Below are 24,702 nucleotides of genomic sequence, written 5' to 3' on the forward strand. Positions count from 1 at the left end.
TGTGGAGTATTTACGATTGACTGTGTTGTTGACCAAATAGGCTAGAAACTAGCAGCAGGAACATCACTGATTTTTTTCTGGCACTGCTTCTTTTTAAATATTTCCATTACTGTAGAGAATAATATAAATGGAAGTTAAATTAATTTAGCTTTTTGTTTGGCTAGCAGGAACTTACTGCACAAAAACTTCAAAGTAATTGCATTGATTTGACTTAAAATTGTTATTTATTTCCCAGTTTGCTCTATACGAATATGAAATCAAACTTTGTGAGGTTTGAAACTCACCATTCCCAGACTCTTAAACTCTTGTCATCAGATGTACTCACAAACCGTCTATTCTCATCCACAAACACAATGGTGTTGACAGCTCCCAAATGCCTATCGTACTCCTGCACAATCTCCCCACTTCGAATGTCCCACTGCAAATTAAACAGCCAGCGTCAGAGCCACTTAAGTTCTAATACATTTCTGAACTTGAAACGATAAAGCTTCTGATATTTAGTCAGACTTTCAGGTCAGAGAGCAAGTACTCTAGCAATAGGGTTACCATACGTCCGGATTTTCCTTGACATGTCCAGCTTTTTAGGCCTCAAATCCCTGTCCGGGGGAAAATCCCAAAAAGCCGGACATGTCCGGGAAAATAGGGAGGGAGGGCCTGGCGGTGTTCGGCTGGGGCCGCTGGGGCCGGGCCGGGGCCGGCGGTGCTCGGCAGGGGCTGGGGCCAGCAGTGCGGGGCCGGCACGGTGCTCGGCCGGGGGCCGGAGGCACTTGGCTGGGGACGGTGTGGTGCTTGGCCAAGGGCGCAAGCTCTTGGCCGGGGCCCCAGGGCCCAAGCCGAGCCGAGCCAAGCCGGGCGGGAGATGGCGGGGCCAGAGCCTCTTGGCCTGGGCCGGCCGCCGGAGGGAGCCGCTCAGCCAGGGGGGCCGGACTGGGCCGCGCCGCACCCCGCCCCAGCTTACCTGCTGCCTCCCATTTGATTCACGGGAAGCAGGGGAGGGGGAGGTTCAGGGGGCGGAGCGTTCAGGGGAGGGGGCAGAGTTGGGGCAGGGAAGGGATGGAGTTGGGGCGGGGGCCCCTCGGAGTGTCCTCCTTTTTAAAAATTAAAATATGGTAACCCTATCTAGCAACAGCCTTTAAGGGAGTGTTCATTCAAAAATACTGTTAAGAAAGGAAAGAAAATGTCTAAGGCCTTGCCGTTATACAGCAGCTAAATTTAAACTTCAGCTACAAAAACTTTACTTTATAAACCTCTGAGATCAGGAAACATTTAATTAAGTTCTGAGTCTTACCTGTACAATTTTTTTATCTGACATTCCTGCCACAAAAAGACTTTGTTTATCTTCATCAGGATTGAATTTGACACAGTATGGAACCTTCCTGTTTGTGAACCTTGAAACACATTGCCCTGTAAACAGACAAGCCATTCAAATTAGATCAGTTCAAAAATTTCACAAGCATAGTTTTATAAATGCTCGCAGTAATAAGCTATCATAAATTATTCATCTTTGTACCTAGAAATGTTTTACTTAGTTTAGATCAGGAGAAAACAAAAACATAGGCTTTCAACTCCCTGAAAAGATCAGAGATTGGGAATTATTCTAGAGATGACTTGGATCTTGTTTATATTAGATCTTTTCTCCCCCCCCATAAAATTTCCCACCACTGCTACTGGTTCAACCCAGGCAGCTGGTCACACCCTGTACCTGATCTTTAGCCTAGATATCAATACTGAGGACATCGCAACCCAGACACTGTCTTGGACAGACCCATTACCTTATTAAGACAGTAGTCAGAAACCTCCAACTGCCAGGCAACAAGACAGACCAATGATCCTGATTCAACCATGAATACTCATGGATGCCACCAAATTCCAAAGCTTCCTAAAAGACATCAGCACCCCACCATGAGTCATCATGGACCTGCTGACTCATTATCACTTCCATTACTAGACCCATCACTTGTAGAGTTCCACAAGGAACAATTCTCTCACCAGTCCTTTTCAACAGCTATATAGAACCACAAGGTGAACTGGTCAGACAACATAAACTCAAAGTGTCAGTGATATGCAGAGGAGACACAGCTTTACCCATCCTATTCCTTCACCGCCACCACCACCACCAACAGCAAGACCCAATGCTTGGACAAGATCATCTGGTTGAAGCTGAACTCAAGCAAGACAGAAGTTATGGTGATAGTCAGAAGAAAACATTTTGAAGTGTTTACAGCCAGATTATATTTTCCTTTGGTTGAAGGTACACATCCACATTTGGTCTACCGAGTTCATAGTTAAGGAACACTCCTGGATTCCTCACTGATGCTAAGTACCCACACAGCCGCATCTTTGAGTAATGTTTTCTATCATTACAAAACCCTCCAATGCACAAACCTCTCCCCTGGGGAGAGAACAACCACATGACAGGTGTTAGTCATGTTCCTTAATACATTACTGGAAGATATTCGGATACTACCGTGAGAAGTGTGGGATAAAAACCTATACAGAATAGAATTGACCACGACCGATCCATTGGTGGTGGCAACAGTGGAAGCACCAGTAGTATAAACAAGATGTCAGTGGCTGCTGGTTTTTTAACCCACAGTGTCATTTAGACTTGCTCTGGGCATTTAGATGACAAGAGTGGTTAAAATGCTGTCAGCCACGTGCATCTTTTTTATATATTGCTATTTCCATTGTTGCCTCCATGAGGTAATTTTTAGGAAAACAATCATAGACATGGCCTTGCAAACTAAGTGCCAGGAGATTATGAAGCCTTCTGAACAAAGATGCACTCTATACAGCTCTTTAATGTTGTCCAGCCTTGATAGAGTATGTATTTTAGGAGGGCAGAGTTTGGCCTCCAGTATGTATTGTCAATTAATATGCATGAGAATAAAAGAATACATTTTGACTTTCAAAGACCAAGCTGAATTTGTAGGCTAGCAGTTAGAAAAAAAAAATATTTTTTCCCTTGTAAACTAAGCAAGGACGGTACACACACCTTGGAGATACAAACCTGGAAGGCCCACAATATCATTGTAACAAAGCCAATGTTAAGTGAAGAGCTAAAAACGGAATTCATGCAGAACATGGCGTCCAAGTACAGAAACGGTGATCCTCATCTACTTATAAAAATCTGGGGGAGGCTGCTCTAGCCAATCTGCCGCCCTGGGCAAAACTTCAGTGTGCCACCCCCTTCCTACCCTTTAGAACAGTAGTTTTCAAACTTCTTTTCTGGTGACCCAGTTGAAGAAAATTGTTGATGACCGCGACCCAACAGAGCTGGGGATGAGGGGTTTGGGGTGTGGAAGGGGCTCAAGGCTGGGGCAGAGGGTTGATCTGAGGGCTGCGGGGTGGGACTGGGAATGAGGGGCTCCTGGTGTGGGAGGGGACTCTGGGTTTGGGGGTGCTCAGGGCTGGGCCAGAGGGTTGGGGTGCAGGAGAGGGTCAGGGCTCTGGGCTGGGGGTGCAGATTCTGGGGTGGGGCCAGGCATGAGGGTTTTGAGGTGCAGGTGGGGGCTGTGGGTTTGGGGGAGGGCTCAGTGCTGGGGTAGGGGATTGGGACACGGGGGTGGATTGCGGGCTTACCTGTGGTGGCTCCCGGTCAGCAGGGATGCTAAGGCAGGCTTTTTGCCTATCCTGGCACCGCGGACCGTGCTGCGCCCCGGAAGCAGCCAGCAGCAGGTCCGGCTCCTAGGCGGAGGTACACAAGTGGCTCCACGCGGCTTTTGCCCACAGGCACTAGCCCCCCCCCCCCCAGCTCCCACTGGCCAGTGCGGAGCCGATGCTTGGGGCAGCGCGCGAAACCTAAGAGCCGGACCTGCTGCTGGCCACAGTGTGGCGTCAGAACAGGTAGGGACTAGCCTGCCTTAGCAGGGCAGCACTGCCAACGGGACTTTTAATGGCCCAGTCTGAGATGCTGACCAGAGCCACCGCGATCCAGAGCCTTACATTCCACGACCCAGTACTGGGTCGTGACCCACAGTTTGAAAACCACTCTAGAACAGAGCTTCTCTACTGAAATAATGGATCCAGGATTTTGGTTGAAGTGGGGGCAAGTACCTAGTCACAGCACCACGCATTGTGGGTTTGGCCCAACTGCCCCTCCATCGTGATGGAGGAACATCTGGGCCAAATTTGAGTGAGTGGCCTTGTGACCTGGTGCACGGGGTCATGGTGTCACTCAGTTTTGGTCCAGCTGCCCCAGGAAGTTGCCTAGTTTGCCTATAGCTGGAATAGCCCCTGAGCTCTGATATGCAAGATATTAAAAAAAAAAAAAAAATTATGGTACTGACAATTCTATGTTACAAATCCTTTTCTCTGGAGTTGCCCTATCCAGATTATTTTCCCTCTTTTAATAGCTGTTTTCCTACATTGAGAAAATCTAGGTAAAGCGGACCTTGAACATAACTATTAAAAAAGTGCAAAGTGGAAGATGACTGGCTGCAAGAAAGCTAAGATCAGTCACCACACAAAGCAAGCTTCATCTATTCGGCAAATGCACAAAACTAAGGAAGTCTTCAGTTAAGTATTGAGTATCTGCTAAATACCATTGAGGCACAATGGGAGTAGTAGTGCAGCATTAAGAAAACCATAGTTAGTAGCTAACAGGATTTAAAATACCTGTTTTTGTATGTAAATACCTTAGATTTGTATTTGGCAGAGACACTCAGCATTAGGTGAATATAATTATTTGTTAATGTTCTTAGCAATGAAAATACAAATGTTGTGAAATAAATGTTGTTGCTATAATTACTGTTATTTCTTTCCCCAACCTATTTGGGAAAATTCTTTTTTTTTTTTTTTTAAATCTGGAAGAATTATTATGGAATAAATCCTTTACTAAATTATAGTAAAATATTCAATTCAAAAATTTACTTTTAGTACTTAATTTCATTCTTATAAGTGGAGGGGTGCCAAATAATTCCCTCTAATTTGGTAAATATTTGGCCCATTCTTTCTACGAAAGTTTTCAGTTCAAAGTAATTTAAAAAAAAAAAAATGCATAAACCCTTGTTACTATGGATTTTTAACTTAAACACCACGACTACCTTAACTGTAGCTTTACACTGACAGCAAAAACATTCAGGAGATGAGAAAATTGCTCTCCCTGTATTTGAAACAGCAGTGTTGCACTATAAGAGAAATCATGACTCTTAAAACAGTAGCTATTTACTACTAGTTGCAATGATTATCAGATTTGAACATGTATGTATTTAAGCCTACCTGTTTCAGTGTCCCAGAGTTTAAGGTACCGGTCATATGCTGCACTAAGAAACTGAGTTCCAGCATTGTTAAAGCAGATGTCTCGAACTGCTTTACTGTGCCCTAAAAGATAAAAAGAAGAATTAACTCTTTACCCCCGATGCTAGGAATTAGGATTTTCTGGAGAATGTACAGATAGAATGCAGATAAACCACAATACTAATGGTCAATTACAGCTTTTAATTACACTCTCTGGTAACACAGAAAACTACTAGAACTTATCTAAGAAAATCTTGTAAATTTAGTTCCAGCAGACCAATGCAACTGGAAAAGTAACAGTGCCTCCTCCTAAAGGCCGTTATGAGATTTGAAAATAAAGCCACTGGGAATTACCTCTGCAAAGAGACTGACTGCAACACGGTGGAAAACTCTAAAACTTCTCCAGATGAAACATAGCATACCTTTAAAAATAAACATCTATTTGAGGAATAAGACTGACCACAGGAGGCCTCCCAGCACTAGGAAAATCCTCCATTGCTACACCACCATAGTTGCAGGCCCAACAGCTATTAGTTACAGGGCTCATACAGCGACTGCCACTTTTATTACTGTATTGTCTAAGCCTGTCCTTAACAAGGTTATGAGATGCAGTGGCAAAACATCAACTCCCTCTAGTGGTGAGAATGCAACAGCAGGGAATTTCCCAATGCAATCTAGTGCAGACAGCCAGATAGAAGGTACTTTAGAACTGCATTGACAGAAGGGTTTTTTTTGGGAACAAGTGAATCTTAACACTTAACTAGCCCAATATCTAAATCGTCTGAGGATGGGATAAGTGCCAGGATGGTAACAGAAAGTTTAGATGACTAGTTTTGTTGAAATTCATATTAAAAGTCTGTCCTCCCCAAAGCAATTTATTTAAATTAAAAGATTTGTTTTGTCTGCATATTCTAGACATCTTAAAATGTGATGCAGCTGATCTCTCCACTGCACTGAAATAACATGTATTACATTACAAATATGATGCACAAGTAGCACCTCAAAATCCACTATTGCTTCAAAGATTGTCGTGGACATAGTTAAAGCATTAACATCTAAGACAAAAAAGTAAGGGAGAATCAAGGACTGAACACTATAGAGGAATTCTATGAAGAGAATGCCAACTGCTGGGCACAGAAAAATTCTGGGATGGCAGCAATAGCAAGTGGGTAAATAATTTTGGCATGCTTAAATTAAATCCCCTGTGGAATATGGGAAATATTTAGGTCAGGAAGGTGTGTTGCTCAGGTAGAATCATCTCCCCTGCCTTGCAGAATAATTCTGGTTGGCCATTGTAGCAGACTTATAGGGGCCCTACATTTTAGCTTACACACACTTTTAAAATAAAATACAGCAGGTGAATCTGATTCATGAGAGGAAAGTTCTGAAACCACAGTTCAAAGAGAAGAGTCTCTTCAGAGAGATCCTTTTCTGAGGCATCAGTTTAGCCAATCTGCTTGATGCTGTGGGTACTAGGAACATTGATAAAAGGGCACTTCAAATGACAGTACATCATTTTAGAAGTGTTTCCACTTCAAGAGAAAAACTGCTGCTCATAAGCTGCAGCAAAGACTGCTAGAAAGCTCACATTTCTCTCTCTCAATCCTCTATAAAAGTTCTCAATTACAAGGAAAATATTGGACTTGTTCCATTTTTATATTTAAAAGGAGGCCTGAACAGTTTTTATGAGAAGTATTTCTCTGTTCCTTTTGCATTAGAAATTTAGTTCTTGTCTAGCCCAGAAGATAAGACCTAGTTATGTGACGACATCACAATAGTTAATTTTAGCACACCCAAAAGTGTGCTAGGTACCTCACAGTACAAGGAGACACTACTTCTACTCTGAACATACCGTCTAATTTCAGACATGAAGTATTGACGGGAGGAGTAGGTAACAAAAAATAGGGATCTATCCGATCCATTTCTGGTAATGACTGATAACTGATTGACGCAGTACACTAATATCTTGTTTTTATGGTCTAGAAGTCTTCAGTGCCAATACTAAATCATGTGGATTAAAAACAAAATAAGGTCATGCACAAATGCAGCCTCTTCAGCTTTCATGCCAACACCATATTGAAAAGCTGACATTTTTCTCAGATGCCTACATGTCTTCTGTGGCACTGACACCCTCCTCCCCAAAAATCACAAAGTAATTAAATCTACTTTGGCGGGGAGGTGGGGAGGAGGGGAGAGGAGACAAGGAAAGAAGGAAGTTGTTTTAAATGTATATTAAAGAGTTCAGTAAAAGAGGTTACCAATAAATGTTCGTAAGCATCTTCGTTCACCGTAAACCTCCCATAGCTTGAGGGGGAAAAAAAAAAAAAAAGGAGACAGAAACGTTAATTTCTGCACCACATTCTTATTAAATGAAAGTTTAACTACAGATGTATGAGACACTATGTGAGAATTTTGATCACAACTAACCTATCTTGAAATTCAGAAATAATGTGAACATTTGTCACAGAATTTCTGCAACTATCTCAACAGTATGCAAGGGTGAACTAAAATGACATTTCATTTTGCAATAAGAAATTAAATGGCCCAGTTTCATAAACTCAGAGCAGGAAATTTTCAGCAAAAAATGTTTTGCTATCAACATTTGTCCCAGCTATAAAAATTTAGCTTTACATAAAATTGTCTTTTACCAAGTGATAGCAGCAGCAAAGGTAAGCTTAAGGACCTGTGACCTTCACAACCTAATTGGATTAGCATTTCAATGCTATTAAGTACCTATACTGTGCTAACACCCAAATTGTTTTAGGCATTTTACATACACACATGAAGCCAGAGTGCCTGCCCCAAAAGGCTTACAATTAGGGCTGTCATGCGATTAAAGTGATTTATCCTGTTAAACAATAATTGAACACCATTTATTTAAATATTTTTGGATATTTTCTACATTTTAAAATGTATTGATTTCAATTACAACACAGAATAGTGTTCAGTGCTCATTTGAGATTTATTTTTGATTATAAATATCTGCACTATAAAAAACAAAAGAAATGGTATTTTTCAATTCACCTAATATAAGCACTATAGTGCCATCTCTTTATCATGAAAGTTGAACTTACAAATGTAGAAGTATGTACAAAAAAATAACTCATTCAAAAGTGAACAATGTAAAACTTTAGAGCCTACAAGTCCGCTCAGCCCTACTTCAGCCAATCGCTCAGACAAACAAGTCTGGTTAAAATTTGCAGGAGATAATGCTGCCCGCTTCTTGTTTACAATGTCACCTGAAAGTGAGCACAAGTGTTTGCATGGCACTGTTGTAGCCAGCGTCACAAGATAATTACGTGCCAGATGCACTAAAGATTTATATGTCCCTTCATACTTCAACATCATTCCAGAGGGCATGCTTCCATGCTGATGATCATGGGTGGTGCATGAACCGCCGGCTAGGGGAGGCTAGCCCCCAGCCCCACCCCTTCCAACCGAGGCCACGCTTCTTCCCCCGCCCCTGCACTGGAGCCAAGCTCCCCCACCCTCCGCCGGAGCCCAGAGCCGACCCCCTCACTGCAGCCAGTCCCATGGCTAGCTCTCCAGCCCCAAAAGAGCGCCAGGAGGGTGGGCAGCGCACAGCCCCAGCTTTCCCAGCTCTGGGACTTTGGCGGCCGGCCACAGCCTCCCCCGCTCCAGAGTGAAGAAGGGTGGGCGGCGCATGGCCCCAGTCTCCCCAGCCCTGGAGCCTTGGAAGGTGGGTGGTATGCGTCCCCAGCTCCAGAGTGTGGGAAGGAGGGCAGCGTGCAGCTCCAGCCCCAGCGGAGCACTGGGGGACTGGAGCCGGAGGACTGGAGCCACACACAGGGAGTGGTCACGGCAGAGGGCGGGTTCATGCCTGGCTGTTTGGGGAGACAAAGCCTCCCCCCAGCCTATGAAATCCGCTGCCCGTGCTGATGACGGGTTCTGCTCAATAATGATCCAAAGCAGAGTGGACCGATGCATGTTCATTTTCATCATCTGAGTCAGATGCCACCAGCAGAAGATTGATTTTCTTTTTTGATGGTTCGGGTTCTGTAGTTTCCGCATCCGAGTGTTGCTCTTAAGACTTCTGAGAGGAACGAGGTGTGGAGCATGCTTTCAGATTTTGGATGGCACTTCAGATTCTTAAACCTTGGATGGAGTGCTGTAGCTATTTTTAGAAATCTCACATCCGTACCTTTTTTGCATTTTGTCAAAGCTGCCATGAAAGTGTTCTTAAAACGAACAAGTGCTGGGTCATCATCTGACACTGTTATAACATGAAATATATGGCAGAATGCGGGTAAAACAGAACAGGAGACATACAATTCTCCCCCAAGGAGTTCAGCCACAAATTTAATTAACACATTTTTTGAGCATCATCAGCATGGAAGCATGTCCTTTGGAATGGTGGCCAAAGCATGAAGGGGTATATGAATGTTTAGCACATCTGGCATGTAAATACCTTGCAACGCCAGCTACAGAAGTGCCATGCGAACACCTGTTCTCACTTTCAGGTGACATGGTAAATTAGAAGCAGGCAACAGAATCTCCCGTAAATGGAAACAAACTTGTTTGTCTTAGCAATTGGCTGAACAAGAAGTAGGACTGAGTGGACTTGTAGGCTCTGAAGTTTTACATTGTTTTGTTTTTGAGTACAGTTATGTAACAAAAAAATTCTACATTTGTAAGTTACACTTTCATGATAAAGAGATTGCACTACAGTACTTGTATGGGGTGAATTGAAAAATACTATTTCTTTTATAATTTTACAGTGCAAGTATTTGTAATCAAAAGTGTGTATATATATATATATATATATATATATATATATATATATATATATATATATAAGTGAGCACTGTATTGTAATATAAATCAATATATTTAAAAATGTTGAAAAACAGCCAAAAATATTTTAAAAATTTCAGTTGGTATTCTGTTTAACACTACAATTAATTTTTTAAAGCCTGATTAATTTTTTTTTAGTTAATCGTGTGAGTTAACTGCAATTAATCAACAGCCCTACTTACAATCTAAACATAAAAACAGATGAGAAATGAGGGAGAGGAATACAAAACACAGTACATGCAGCGTAGGCAGGGTGGTGATAGGCATCTATTTAACACACACGCAACCAAGTTGCTGCAGAAACCTTAAGTTTTGCACTTCCTGACTTTATTTAACTGTGATCTTTATATTGCATTAAAATAGTTTCTGCATTATTTATTTGACATTCAAAGCAGGTAGATATGGCTGCGATTGACAACTTAACTATTTATTTCTACGCAGAACAAAGAAACTAATTCAAACCATTTCTGGGAGAAAAACTATAATGTAGGTCCAGTATCAGGGGGTAGCCGTGTTAGTCTGTATCTACAAAAACAACAAGGAGTCTGGTGGCACCTTAAAGACTAACAGATTTATTTGGGCATGAGCTTTCGTGAGTAAAAACCTCACTTCTTCGGATGCATCCGAAGGTTTTTACTCACGAAAGCTCATGCCCAAATAAATCTGTTAGTCTTTAAGGTGCCACCAGACTCCTTGTTGTTATAATGTAGGATAACTATTTGACAATTTTTAGCCCGATACCTCTGTTTAAATTTGTCTCAAACCCTGGAAAAGTAGATGTTCTAACAGAAATTAGACTCAGTATTTAAATGCTGTGAATGCAACATTTGTATGAAGTGAAGGTATATCAGAAACAACTCACTTTAATTTTACAGTCCATGGAGCAAGATAGCAATATGTGGCCAGAGAGTGGAAACAACCTGACTGCACTGACACCCTGTAAATAAGAACATAAATGATTAAGAAACAGCAAATTGAGCATGTGGATTTTTTTCCTAGCTCATTTTTCCTCTTTTCTAAAATATTTCGATGAAATCTAAAACACAACCTTTTCAGAAATGTGAAAGATTGAAGAGGAGCCTGTACAATCTCCTGCTCCTTTAACACAGGAATGTATTTTAAACAATTGCTCCTACTGAATCACCAGGGGGCAATCTTGAGTCACTGCAACCGTTGTGTGCATGCTCCCTTCCCCTCCCACACTGACACCCACCTACACCATTACCATGGCAGCCCTTGGCAAAGAAATACAAATTGTGGGTTTGGAACGTTAGCTTTGACAAAAGAAGAACACAGAGCTCTCCCCCCTGCCAATCTGACCTCTTCATAATATACCCAGTTCTGCACAATCGTGATTACAATCCTCTTTATACTACAATTCTGTGACCAGGATCTGGGGCCTCTCTAAGCAGCCTCCTGGGGTCACTTCAAACTCAGGCCTCTTGCATGACAACAACTTCAACAACACAGGCCCTGACCCTGCAAACACTAAAGGCCATTTGTAACTTTACTCAGGTGAGCAATCCCAGCTGCAATCAGATTTTTAAACAGATATGTATGTGGAAAAAAACCCCAAAGACTTTCAGATACACAATACTTTACATCATTTTATTTTACAGCATCCTGATTTCCGGATGCTGGTTTCCTACAAAAAGCTTATTCTATTACAGATACCTAAACAGAGCAAGGGAGTTCATAAACATACTATGTTGCATATGAAGTTTGAAACATCACGAATACAAGGAAACTAAATCTTGAACTCAGAACGGGAGAAGGAAGTGAAGGAAACACTGATTCAGATAGTATTTTAAACACACTTGAAAACTATTCCTGTTTATTTATACAGCCTCCCAAGCCTGCTTAGTGCTCAACAAACAAAAGAGGTACCAAGTTGACAGATACAAAACCAAAGTTGTATTGGCAAACTTTTCCCACTAAAATTTGCACATGTAAACACAGATAATTGTTCATATATGAACCATCTGCATGTGTAGTTTTCTGATGAGTAAGCAACAGCTCCACTTAGAGTACACACAATGTATGAGACAAACCTATCTTTTCTTCAGTATTAGGGTTATTCAATGTTATAAAAGATTTGCAGGGGATTTTAAGAGGTACCACGGAAATCAGTGCATGGAACACAGTGGGGTGAAAAAAAGATTTCCTCATAAAAAGATTAACTACTCAATAGGACTCCAATAGTGCAGCTCTACAGGGAGCAGTAATGGTGGAAGTGCTAGTGTAGACAGAATGCAGGCATTTTTACCTTCCAACTATCTTCACTGAACAAGATTAGCAGACTTGGTGGTAAGAAATTCTGCAGTTGGTCTATATAAGCTCTCCCACTACTGCTACCATAAATGTGCTGGTGCAGGAAAAAACCCACAATGAATGAATGAAAATCCTAGCCCCGCTGATGTCAAAGGGAGTTTTGGCACTGACTTCCATGGGGCCACGATTTTCACCCAAGATTTCTCAAGTTCAGAATTATGCAAAAAGCCAGACACAACAGCTCCAAAAGGAGGCAGAAACTGTCCAAATCATTACAACGTTAATCTTTACCACCCCATTGAGATGTCAACATCTCAATGCTGCCCCTTTCAGCAGAAAGGCACAGCTCATGTGCTTCTCTCTCTTAGGGCCAAAGCCCAAAATATCCTTAGCTGCCACGATATCTAGCTTGCTCTTTCCCTGCCCTCCTGCAAAAGCTTAGTTATGCATTGTCAGTATAAAAAGTTTGGCATATTAAATACTGAAATTGTGGGACCTCTCTAGAAAAAGAATCAAAATACATAGGGGCCACTGCGCTACTTGCATCTTCGTTTTCATAGATTATTCATTTGCACTGTTCATTTTTCAAGTGTAAATGATTCTACATCATTTCCAGCCTGCTGCACCAAAATGCTAGAGATTCTAAGAACATGGCCCCAGAATTCAGGCCCAGCTGATCACAGAATATACCAGGCCTTGATAATAGTTTCTTCTTAGTGCAGATATTCAACACAATTAACACAATGTCATGTTTAAGCACATTTAACATGTTTAGGATAGTACCTAATGACCATGCATGAATGAGGAACATATACCTTCTGCTAAAGCTGGCTCATTTTACTGGATGAGATCCAAGATAGAGGATAGCAGCCAGTAGATTAAATGCCTAGGGATTAAACATTAGGAGTCTCCAGAGTCTGCCTTGAGTTGAAAGCTCTGGGTAAGGAATGTGCCTTGAATTTTATCATAAACTTAATTCAACTTGGGCTCAGATGCATTATCGGCAAAATCAAATTGCAATGATGAGGGCCCAACTCTGAAAAATACCTGCCTCTGATTCAACAGCTTCTGTCTAGTAACAGCAAACTAAAGGGGCTTCTTCAGAGTGCAGTTGTCCTACTACACATGGCAGAGACAGCCTCTGAAAATTAAGGGTATGTCTACAGTACAAAATCACGTCAACCTAAGTTATGTGAAAGTACAGCCACCACAATAATTAAACTGCTTTTGCACGTCCACACTACGTGCCTTGTGGGTGGTGCATGTCCCATCAGGAGCGCGTGGACCAATTTCACTGTTAGTGTGGGGCATTGTGGGATAGCTCCTGAAAGTCAATCTAAGCAACGCAGTTTCTACACTGACACGGTGTCGACCTAACTACATCAATCTAAGCACTGTCTCTCTTGCAGAGGTGGAGTTATTAAGTCAGCGTAGCGGTCAAGTTACATTTCAGCATAGACGCTTACAGAGTTAGGTCAACGTAAGCTGCCTTGCATCGACCTAACTCCGTAGTGTAGACCAGGGTTAAGGTCCAGACATTTTAAAGTTTTATTTAGACTGAAACCAACACTCTGAATTTCACCCAGAAAAGACATCAGCAACCAATTTACAGGTCAGAACAGTGTGCCACATCTGAAGTCTATACTACCAAAAAGACAAGCAGATCCAGTCTGCACTATATGGACCTGTTAAATGGTCTTCAAGGCTAGCTCTAGATTAGGCATTACAGCAGACCAACCATTTGGTAATAAACACATGTTAATCAGAATAAAAGCTGCATCTAGAAGGGATGGACAGGTGCAATATCCTGGCCAGCTAGAAGTGAAAGAGTTGCTGGCCATTCTCATTTGGGTGCATGGAGAACAGTCTAGTAAGAACCTGAGATTTCAAGCCACTCCGATGATTGTAAAAAAATAAACCAGAATTCAAGGAGCAGTTAAATAGTTCTTTAAAATGTTTCTCCTCCTCCTCCCAGCTTCAACTCAGGTTTCTCTGGATTGAGCCTAAGTGAGCTGGCTTTTACCCAGGACTCTATCTCTAAGAGCTCCTGGCAAAGTAGAGAATCCTTCTGTAATTGATATTTAATGTCACTGACTTTGTGACATCATACATAAAGTCTAAATAACTAGGGGGCTGCACACTTCATAGCTTCTGTAGGCTGAGCTCACTGCACACACAAGGGGCTCCTTGCATCCCTCCCACAAGCTCCCTGGGTGATACCCTCCCTCTCTTTGAGGGATTCCCCACACCTTCCACATCAGTGCTTAGGTCAGTGTAATTTTTGTCACTCAGGCGGTGGCTTATTCACATCCCTGAGCGACACAAGTTATACTGACATAAGTGGTAGTGTAAACATAGTGTTGATGAAGGAGGACTTCTGCATAAGAAACTGTAGTCAACAACTACATTGTGGGAAATCTTGTGATGTTACTGTTAATACCATGAAACTGTTTTTGATGTGAAAATTTGTAACATAATTCCCTAACAAGGGCAAAATTTTCATGATCCTCCAGAATTAAACCTAATTTGTTCACGTACTAGTGTATGGGTGAAATCCTAGTCCCACTGAAGCTAGTGGGAGTTTTGCTATTGACTTCCTGGGGACCAGGATTTCACTACATATGTGCAAAACCTGCAATTGTGCATGCTAACTGGTAAATGAACAAATACACAATTTGAGTATGCAAATACCCAATTTGTTTATGCACAATTTTGGAAACTCCAGAAAATTTGTCTTGAATGAGCCTGGGTCCGTTATTTTATAAATAAGGATAAGGGGGGGAGGGATAGCTCAGTGGTTTGAGTACTGGCCTGCTAAACTCAGGGTTGTGAGTTCAATCCTTGAGGGGGCCACTTAGGGATCTGGGGCAAAATCAGTACTTGGTCCTGCTAGTGAAGGCAGGGGGCTGGGCTCGATGACCTTTCAAGGTTCCTTCTAGTTCTAGGAAATAAATATCTCCATAAATTTAAAAGCTACTTAGCCACAAAGACAAAAATTTACATTATGAAAAAAGAAAAACCTCATTTGCAAAACAAACAATATTCCTTACCTTTGTATGTCCAGACCATACATGGAGCTGTTTCTTTGGGAGATAGCATTTCTCAGGGGGCACTGTAGAACGGAGATTAACGCCAACATCCTGAGGAACATGAAGATAGGATCTTCCCTGGTAGTCATACATTTCTTTGACTAACAAAAAAAACACAAAGTACTATGAATTGCAGGGAACCTGTAGTTTCAAAGGTTACAGACTTGGGAAGTACCAACCATCACATACAATTAAGATTAAGAATTCAATAGAAGACAGTAGTACTGTTCTGAAAAGTAACCAAAAATTGCTCTTTGGATTTCTACATATATTGTGTCCCAGCCATTTGATATTAAATAGAGACTGGGAATGGCTGAGCCATTACACACATTGAATCTATTTCCCTCATGTTAAGTATCCTCACAGCTTCTTGTCAAACTGTCTTAAATAGGCTATCTTGATTATCACTACAAAATGATGATAATTTTTTTCTCCTGCTGACAACAGTTCGTCTTAATTAATGAGCCTCTTAGAGTTGGTTGGGAAACTCCCACCTTTTCATGTTCTCTGTATGTATATATATCTTCTCACTATATGTTCCATTCTATGCATCCGATGAAGTGGGCTGTAGCCCACAAAAGCTTATGCTCAAATAAATTTGTTAGTCTCTAAGGTGCCACAAGTACTCCTGTTCTTTTTGGGGATACAGACTAACACGGCTGCTACTCTGAAATCTGTTTGGGTTCTGAACATTAAGCTTTTTTGCCATGGCTTGTTTATCACCAACAGTGATAAAGATTCCACATACCAAACGGGGCTCTCACTTAGGGCTCAATCCAACTCTTTTTAAATCAATGGGGTTGTTTCAAGAGGAGTTGAAGTCAGTCCCTTACCCCTGAGCAATCCTTCAGTGAGGCTGCACAGAAATAACTGATGGCAACTTGGGAGCAATTTATATTTCCAACTAGCCCTGTGTATGGACTATAGTGCATCAACTGAATTGTTAACGGGTCAGATAAAGATCCAATTCCCCCTCACAGAACTGTTGGTCAGCCCGACTAACAGCAGTAAAACTAGACCACCCCACTCCTAAAACCACCAGCATCAATCAGATACAACTGAAAACACAGAGGAAGCAGTCATCTAAGAAAGAAACTGTCATATTTAGGCAGTGATGTTTCAGAGAATACCCAACACTTCGACATTAGCGACTAAGGAGATAAACCTGTGCGATGTAAAGATAAGTATTTTTTAATTTCTAGATTGTCTCATGGGAGCATTTTTGAGGCAACATTAAGTTGTTTGAGTGACCTGAACTGTCTACTTGCATATTACTGAATATTTTAGGTAATTTAATACAATGGAACGTTAATTTGGAATTTCCATGAAGTTCGTGTTTTGAGAACAATAATGTGTTCCTTAAGGGTATTATGTCTGACTATTTTAGATCCATTCTACCTTAAACTCTAGGTGAAGTCTTTTCGCATGGGAATAAGTTATCAATAATTTAATAAAAGATACAGTTAGAGAACAGAAGCACTGATGACTTTCTGATCATAAGCTTGTTTTTGCAGACATCCATCATTTACAGCTGAAAAGTACAGAATAAGCAGTCCTAACATTTATTCCCTGCTGAAACTTCCTCTGGGAAAACAGAGGGGAAAAAAATCACTAGATACAAAATATCACATCTATTTGTCCTTTATTATTCACTTTGTTGAGTAAGTGTTATGCTATTGACATACCAGGGTCATGACAAATACTGTAAGTCATAAATGTAAGTGATACAGCTCTTTCCTTTTCCTATTATATGACTATGAGAAAAGAAGGAATTAGCAACAATGAAGGAAGATTCCCGATTTACAAATTACTCTCTTTCATTAATACAATTAAGGCCCTATGCATGCAAAACCATCATTGAAATGATTGGGTATTTCGCCTGCTTAGGGCTTTGGGCTGAGGCCCTAAGTAAATATTTTTATGTAAAGATCCAAACTTTCAATATGCAGCAACTCTACTTGGCTAAACAATTATTCACAACATGACAGCAAGAAAATTGCATAAAATAGACTAAGAATAAAATTTAAGTGACTGTCTAATGTTTAATATATAATCTGTTACAGCATGAACTGTAATCCAAAGTATTACTAGCAGATACTAGATCAAGGCATAAGCCTGAACTTGCATCAATTGATTAGTGAAGTATTAAATCTGCAACGAGGCAGAACCCAAAACCCTAAAGATTTCATTTTGTAAAATAGTGAATGGCAATTTGAAGGTGACACTGCCACACTACTCTGAGCAATACAAACTGGCACTAGTTCAAATTTTCCCCCTTACTGAGGTTTCCTTTTTCTGATAATTTAAAAACATTTCAGTTAAGCTTGGTCATGAATATGGCTATTCCCTGCAGGACCTCTCTCCCCCTGCTCCTAGTTCCTCTATCTTAGACTTTGTCTATACTAGGGATGCTTTACCGGTACTAGGTCCTATCATGGATGCAGCTATACCAGCACAACTGCACTTGGTACCGGTAAAACTCCCCCCCCCCCCCCCCTGAAAGAAATAGGCTATACCTGTAAAAATGCAAATTTGCTGGTATATCTGCATCCACACTAGGAGCTTTTGTCAGCACAGATACGTTGGTCAGATATCACACCTCTTCAAAAGTCTATAGTGTAGACACAGCCTACTGGAGAATAACTCCTTTTATAGTTCTGTATTGGAGCTAATGGATTCACATAGTATAGCTACCAGAGTGAGTCAGCGGTATAGCTGACATGAAGTCACATGATATTATCCTGGATGATGAATGTAGCAGAAATTAAAGCTGACTAAAATGGCATTACCATGCAAGATAGTCTTCTCCTCTCCAGGTTTATCATCTTCATGTTTGCCCTTCTTCTGCCTCTTTGCTGTTATTTCATCCAACTCTTTCTGCTCTTCCTAGAAAAACAAAATACAGTCTAGACTTTTAAAAAGCCAAAAAGCCAAAACTGATACATTAATTTTAGTAAATAAACAATGTACTTGTTAAATACGAATATTAGAAATATTTTCCACATAGGAAAAAAGCCAATTACAAAAAGTAAAATTTTAACCGAAGCCAGAGCAGCTTAGAAAGTTATACACACTCTAGAAAGAATTTAAAAACAACGCATTCTACTCTTGCTTATAGGCTATAGCAAAGGCTCTCTCTACACTACAGCTTATATCAGCATAATTTAGGTCACTCGGGGTGTGAATAAACCACTCCCCAGAGTGATATAAATTACACTGACATAAGCGCTGATGTGGACAGTGCTGTGTCAGTGGGAGAACTTCCCCAACATAGCTACCTCCTCTCATGGAGATGGTTTTATTATGCTGAGGGGAGCGCTCTCTCCCATTGGCATAGAGCGTCTTCACCAGACGCGGTGCACCTGTGCCACTGCAGCACTGTATGTGTAGACAAGCCTTAAGTATCCATGATTGAAGAGAGGCAAGCCTGGTCTTTTTTCCTACTAAAGAATATTTCTTGACTATTCTTTTTACCTAGATGCTTCTGTTACCATACAGCAGCTACCCTCAGGCCAAAAAAATAAATACAAAATCTCTTCTAAAGCCACTGTCCAAATTTTCAAACACACAGCACTTAAAGCACTATGTTCAAATGTATCATTGCCACAGTGCATTTGGTCTCCACTGGTCTATACTGGTGAAGTCACAAGTTTTCTTCCATACCTAGGTCTCTGCCATGGTATGCCACTGTGTTGCTAAATTCCTACCCAATACACTTTAAACAACGCTCACTTCTGAGGGCTTGGCTACTTCTTTCTCATCCACATATTTTGCCCATGGTCCCAGGAAGCCATCAATATTAGATGCATCGTTCTCTTTGAATTTCTTCCTTTTTTCTATTTTCTTTTGTCCTGTTTCAAATACTGTTAAACCTGCAGGAAGAAACATAACACTATAGACACTGACGTTTATGCAACATTTAACGTCAAGAACACAAGTCACTGTATTTTCAGTATAGAAACACCAAGTAATATCAGAAGGGAAGAGGTCTTCAGGATCACAATGCTGCTTCACTAACCTACTTATGACTGTAGCTAATTTAATCCAAAGTAACGAGAAGATGGGTAGGCTGTAAGATTCTAGGTATGGATGGATGGATGGTTGTTATAAGTTACTTAATCATGCATGAGTCAAAATACATGTGAAGTCCACAAAAATATATTTATCATTACTCCTTTGCAGCCATATGAACACAGTGACTAGGCATTTTTAATTGTTTCACACTTTGCACTCTGTAAAGTTTGGAAAAATTGAGTCCAGACATCTTGACTTCCCTGAAAACTAAGCTTCTCTATTCCACGACCAGATTTTTTTTTTTCCGGACCACTTGCTAGAGAAATAATTAGAAACCCCAGTCATCTGCCCACTCTTCCTTCCCCACTTCATCCCAAGCATCTTTCAAGTCTCACACTGAGCTGCACACAGTCACTAACCTACCGGGAGTGCTAAGCTCTTTACATTTACAAAGTAAAGTTTGTGTTTTCAGAATTTCATCATTGCAATATACAAACATTAAGAAAAATATTGAGGGAAATCAAAGTGACAGTGAGTTTTAGACATTAAAGTTTAGATTATGCATTAGTTGTACAAAACCCTTCATAGGATGATATATTTTAGTGATTTTTAGAATAATGTGTACACTCAGAAATCCTAAACATTTGCTGCATATGAATCAGAAAGTGACACTGCCTATAAACAAAAGGGAAAGAGCCAGTGTACTGTCAAAGCAAACAAACAGTACACCTTATAAATAAAATTAGCGTTTTTAAAGACTTTACGTTAACTACAGATGTTATTAGTAACAGGTTAAGTTTTAATTTTAAGTACGACTTTTATCTTGACTGCCTCTCTCCCCAATGGAATTGTTATGTGAAAGGAACTCTAAAATCCTCAACTGCACTTTTAAAGGAGAAAGTGAAATTAAAGCCTTTTAAAAACATTATTTGAAAATAACGTAATGAATAAGCTACAGCAATATGTATTAATTAAACATAGGAACAAATCTCAGGCTATACGGAGGGAAGATGTTACTAATGAGAAGGTGTTTACATGAGCAGAATTTCAAATGTAAAGAAACCACTTTACTAGAACTAAAAACATTTAATATGTTACATCAAAGTAGTAATTACAGGCTCTTCTGCCTCTGGATGAAAATCTTGCCACTGGGCTACCTTTTTCTTTTGGGGTGTGTGGGGAGAACAGCTCCATTTTGCTAACTATTGATAACACAAAGTTGCAAACAGAAGTGTTAAGGCAAACTGGCGTATACATCATTTATCAGCTTACCCCGCATCACTGAGTAGTATGATACAGCTGATTAACCTACTTTAAGCAGCTATTGCAATGCAGGAAAAGTACAATTTTAGCACAAAGCATGATGGAATAAGGATGACACTACAGCTCAATTCACTCCAAAAATACATACCTGTTAAGTCATTTGTATATGAAAAAAATGTTCTATTCTAATGTCAAATCATAATCTGAAATCTTGTGTTAGAAAAAAATCAAGACAACTATTAAAAAGATTCACATTCCAGAAAAAAAACAATGAGGAACACCCTCCTCCCCCCAAAAACTTTTCTTAACCTGACCATGGAAGGGAAACTACAGTTCATTATTGAGTTTAAAAAAAAAAAAAAAAAAATTCATCCTAGACTTCTGGTCTAAGGAGCATCTCTCTGACACATCATCACAAACCTTTATTAATAATTTCCTAGCATCTCACGATAGCCTATTATTTGTTTTCTATAAAACAAACAACAGAACAGAGTGCCATTAACACCATTTTGTTTTATATCCAATTTGACATTACTTACCTTGATTTTTTTCAGCTTCTTCTACAGAACCAATGTATTTAGTAGCAACGTCCTGAGTATCTAGAGAGGGATCTAATGCATAACCTATAATAAAAGCAGAAATACCAGCTGTTAGCTGAAATTTTTGCTCCGCATATGTTCCCAGTGACTGATTCTCCTCTTTGATCTCAGAGGACCTTTGCCCCAATATATCTTCCTCAAAGCCCTATATTTAAGATATCTTCCTAAGTCAAGAAGGACTGAATGAAATACGCTTTGAAGTCCATCAACTTTTCTCCCAGCTTAGCTACTGGATTTACTGCAGAGCATTGCCTGGTGCTCGCTTCCCACTAGAGTCTGAGCGTGTTGCTTCCAGAGCGCTCAAACCTCTTACAAGTTGAAGCAGTCATGGTCAAGTTATTGAACTCAGCCATGTGCTAACGTACCGAGTGCTAATCTCAGGAACAGCCCTAAAACTAAACTGTTACAGCAATGTATTAATTTTTAAATTTGTACCATTCTGCATAGATACACAACGCGCATCCAAGAAATGCAACATGATAGTACATATTGAATTAAATAACTGGGAATGTGGTGGGAAGAACACAAGTAGATGGCACAACCTTTAATGTTATAGTAAAGATAAATAATTAAATCTAGTTTTTATGGAATAGGTGCACAGAATATTTACGATCACTAATGCCATTTTTTTTAGAAAGAGTGCACCCTTGTGGACATATAATGAATTTTAATTAAATATTTGAATGGGACAGTGTCCGTTGAAGACTCAAATAAGACCTCAGAATTCAGATAATTAAATCAAGAAAGCGAAGATGACCAACAAAATCCCCAGATAAATGCTAGAGCAAACACCACCACGCAGCACTGTCACATGACTTGACATTTTGCAGATCCGCACAGAGAGTACCAGGACACTAGAAAAGTCTCTCCATGGATATCCCTGCACCAGCACAATTATTCCCCCCTTCTCTTGGGCAAAGTGCACTGGTTCAGCAACACTCCCACTCTGCTTCTTTTTTTAAATGCTGAAAGAGTCAATTGTTCTTTAAATGTCTAGAGGAGTCAGCAGAAGAGCAGAGCAAAGCAGCAGATCTACTTTTGGAATCAAGACTTGTGCTTTGGTGCTTTAACTCTGATCTGACCCTACAGAGCACTCTATACTACAATATAGGAAACTGAAATATAAATAAATCCCTTTGTGATCAAATATGAAGCTCCATCATGCCTGTGTAATAACTTAGTAAAAATTATTGCAAGTTGTTACACAGATTATCTAAATGTTATACTATCATGTGATCAACGCAATCAAGCTGAACAGACATTGCCAATTAGATTTACAGGACAACTGCCTGCTGTTACTGAGCCAGTCATCTAATGGGCTCCTCTAAGCTATAAGATTTCTGTTATTAAAGCAGAGATTCTACTTTGGATACATGTCAAAATCAATGCAGTGGTTTCTTTGTCCTCGAGCTATATTAGCACCATCTCTGGGACTCATTTGTTCAGTAGTGGGAGCAAGCCACTGAATGGAGCAACTGAGTCAAATTCAGGCTTCAGTGGGAGCCATGCCTACTTACAAGTAAGTTTGACATTGGTCCAGTATCTTTTCTTCTAGAAAAGCTTTTCTACTTTATAATGGGAAGTCTGCAGACTTCCCAATGCAGCTTCAACGGAAAGCATCCTTTTCTCCTACTGCGTTAGCGTGCTAGGCATTTACATGACCTGCCCTGACTCACATCTTTCCTTCAGTTGCAATTAAAACTAGAGACATCAAGATTATATGTTGACGTTGATTGGAAAGGCAGAATTCCACTCCACCTTATATCTGAAAAAAGTTGGGGGTAAATAAGCACAAACAAGCCTAATGCACATAACAGAACAATTACAGATAAATAAATCTCTTTAAAGATGCACTCATAGTAGATTACTTCACTCTTGCAGAATGAAACTCCAAGGATGCGTATACTGAAATTTTAAACAACCCCAACAGAATAGGCAATTGAAAGACCTGCCAAAGTGAACTGTACCTTGACAGTGACACTTGAATGCAAGGATAATATACTTCTAATAAGTGTTATGTGCACACACTGATAGAAACACTCACTTTCTCATACTCTTGGGCCCTGTAAAAATTACTAGCCAAATCTTACTCCTGTTTGGTGCTGGATCTGAGCAACAGTGCTTAGCGAACGTATTTAAAAGTTTTGCTTGTCCTTCAGACGTTACATGCACAATACTTTCTGAAAAACAAGCCCCTTTAAAGTATCTCAAGTTGGCCACCCAAAAATCTGAGGCACCCAAGATCACTAGTCACTTCTGAAAACTTAGGCATCAAACTACATTTATGAAAATAAGTGATTCAGATGTCTAATAACTAGCCACTTAGACCTGGTTCTCTGAAACAAGAAGCTACATCGAATAAGTCATATTCACTTTAATATCAAGCTAGTGGAGAAAGCCTTGCCAGGATGGGCATGAGGGCAAGGTGAAAATGTCGGGAAGATGATTGATGAAGTGGGCCTACACCTACATACTAGTTAGTTTGGGGAATTTACATCTTGCCAGCATATAAGGCAGGGGTAGGCAAACTTTTTGGCCTGAGGGCCACATCTGGATATGGAAATTGAATGGCAGGCCATGAATGCTCACAAAATTGGGGTTGTGGATCAGGAGGGAGTGAGGGCTCTGGCTGGAGGTGCTGGCTCAGGGGTGGGGCCAGAAATGAGGAGTTCAGGGTGCGGGAGGGGGCTCCAGGCTGGGGCAGGGAGTTGGGGTCCAGGGAGGGGTGTGTGTGAGGGTTTTGGCTGGCGGTGCGGGCTCTGGGGTAGGGCTGGAGATGAGGGATTTGGGATGCAGGAGGATGCTCCAGGCTGGGACTGAGGGGTTCGGAGGGTGGGAGTGGGACCAGGGCCGGGGCAGGGGGTTAGGGCATGGGAGGGGGTCGGGGTGCAGGCTCCGGGTGGCGCTTACCTCAAGCAAGTCCCGGAAGCAGCAGTATATCCCTCCTCTTGCTCCTACCTGGAGGCGCGGCCAGGGAGCTCTGCACACTGCCCCGTCTGCAGGCGCTGCCGCCGCAGCTCCCATTGGCCGGGAACTGCAGCCAATGGGAGCTGCAGGGGTAGCGCCTGCAGGGCCGCCCGGGGGGGCGGGGGGGGGCAAGTGGGGCAACTTGCCCCAGGCCCCACAGGGGCCCCCACGAGAATACAGTATTCTATAGTATTGCAACTTTTTTTTATGGAACGGGTCCCCAAAATTGCTTTGCCCCAGGCCCCCTGAATCCTCTGGGCAGCCCTGAGCGTCTGCAGACGGGGAAGCGCACAGAGCCCCCTGGCCGCGCCTAAACGTGGGAGCCAAAGGGGGGACATTCCACTGCTTCCGGGAGCCACAGCACGCATGCGCAGAGCAACCCCCGACCCCGATCCCCGGCTGGAGTGTGGGAGCGGGGCAAGCCCCAGAGCCTGCTCCCAAGCGGG

At 41.3% G+C, this 24,702-nt stretch overlaps 1 protein-coding gene across 1 annotated transcript in view; it reads right to left on the reverse strand.

The window, feature by feature from the left end:
* CDC40 (cell division cycle 40) overlaps nucleotides 1-24,702 on the reverse strand; it is a 61,010-nt gene that overhangs the window by 13,648 nt on the left and 22,660 nt on the right. The window contains exons 4-12 of the mRNA XM_054023650.1: nucleotides 21,230-21,313; nucleotides 19,146-19,285; nucleotides 18,203-18,299; nucleotides 15,375-15,514; nucleotides 10,916-10,990; nucleotides 7,497-7,542; nucleotides 5,221-5,322; nucleotides 1,289-1,404; nucleotides 285-418 (exon numbers count right to left, since the gene is read on the reverse strand). Coding sequence (XP_053879625.1) covers nucleotides 285-418; nucleotides 1,289-1,404; nucleotides 5,221-5,322; nucleotides 7,497-7,542; nucleotides 10,916-10,990; nucleotides 15,375-15,514; nucleotides 18,203-18,299; nucleotides 19,146-19,285; nucleotides 21,230-21,313 — 934 coding nt within the window. The remainder of the gene's footprint in view (nucleotides 1-284; nucleotides 419-1,288; nucleotides 1,405-5,220; nucleotides 5,323-7,496; nucleotides 7,543-10,915; nucleotides 10,991-15,374; nucleotides 15,515-18,202; nucleotides 18,300-19,145; nucleotides 19,286-21,229; nucleotides 21,314-24,702) is intronic.

The sequence above is a fragment of the Malaclemys terrapin genome, chromosome 3 (assembly GCF_027887155.1).
Source record: "Malaclemys terrapin pileata isolate rMalTer1 chromosome 3, rMalTer1.hap1, whole genome shotgun sequence".
NCBI lineage: Eukaryota > Metazoa > Chordata > Testudines > Emydidae > Malaclemys > Malaclemys terrapin.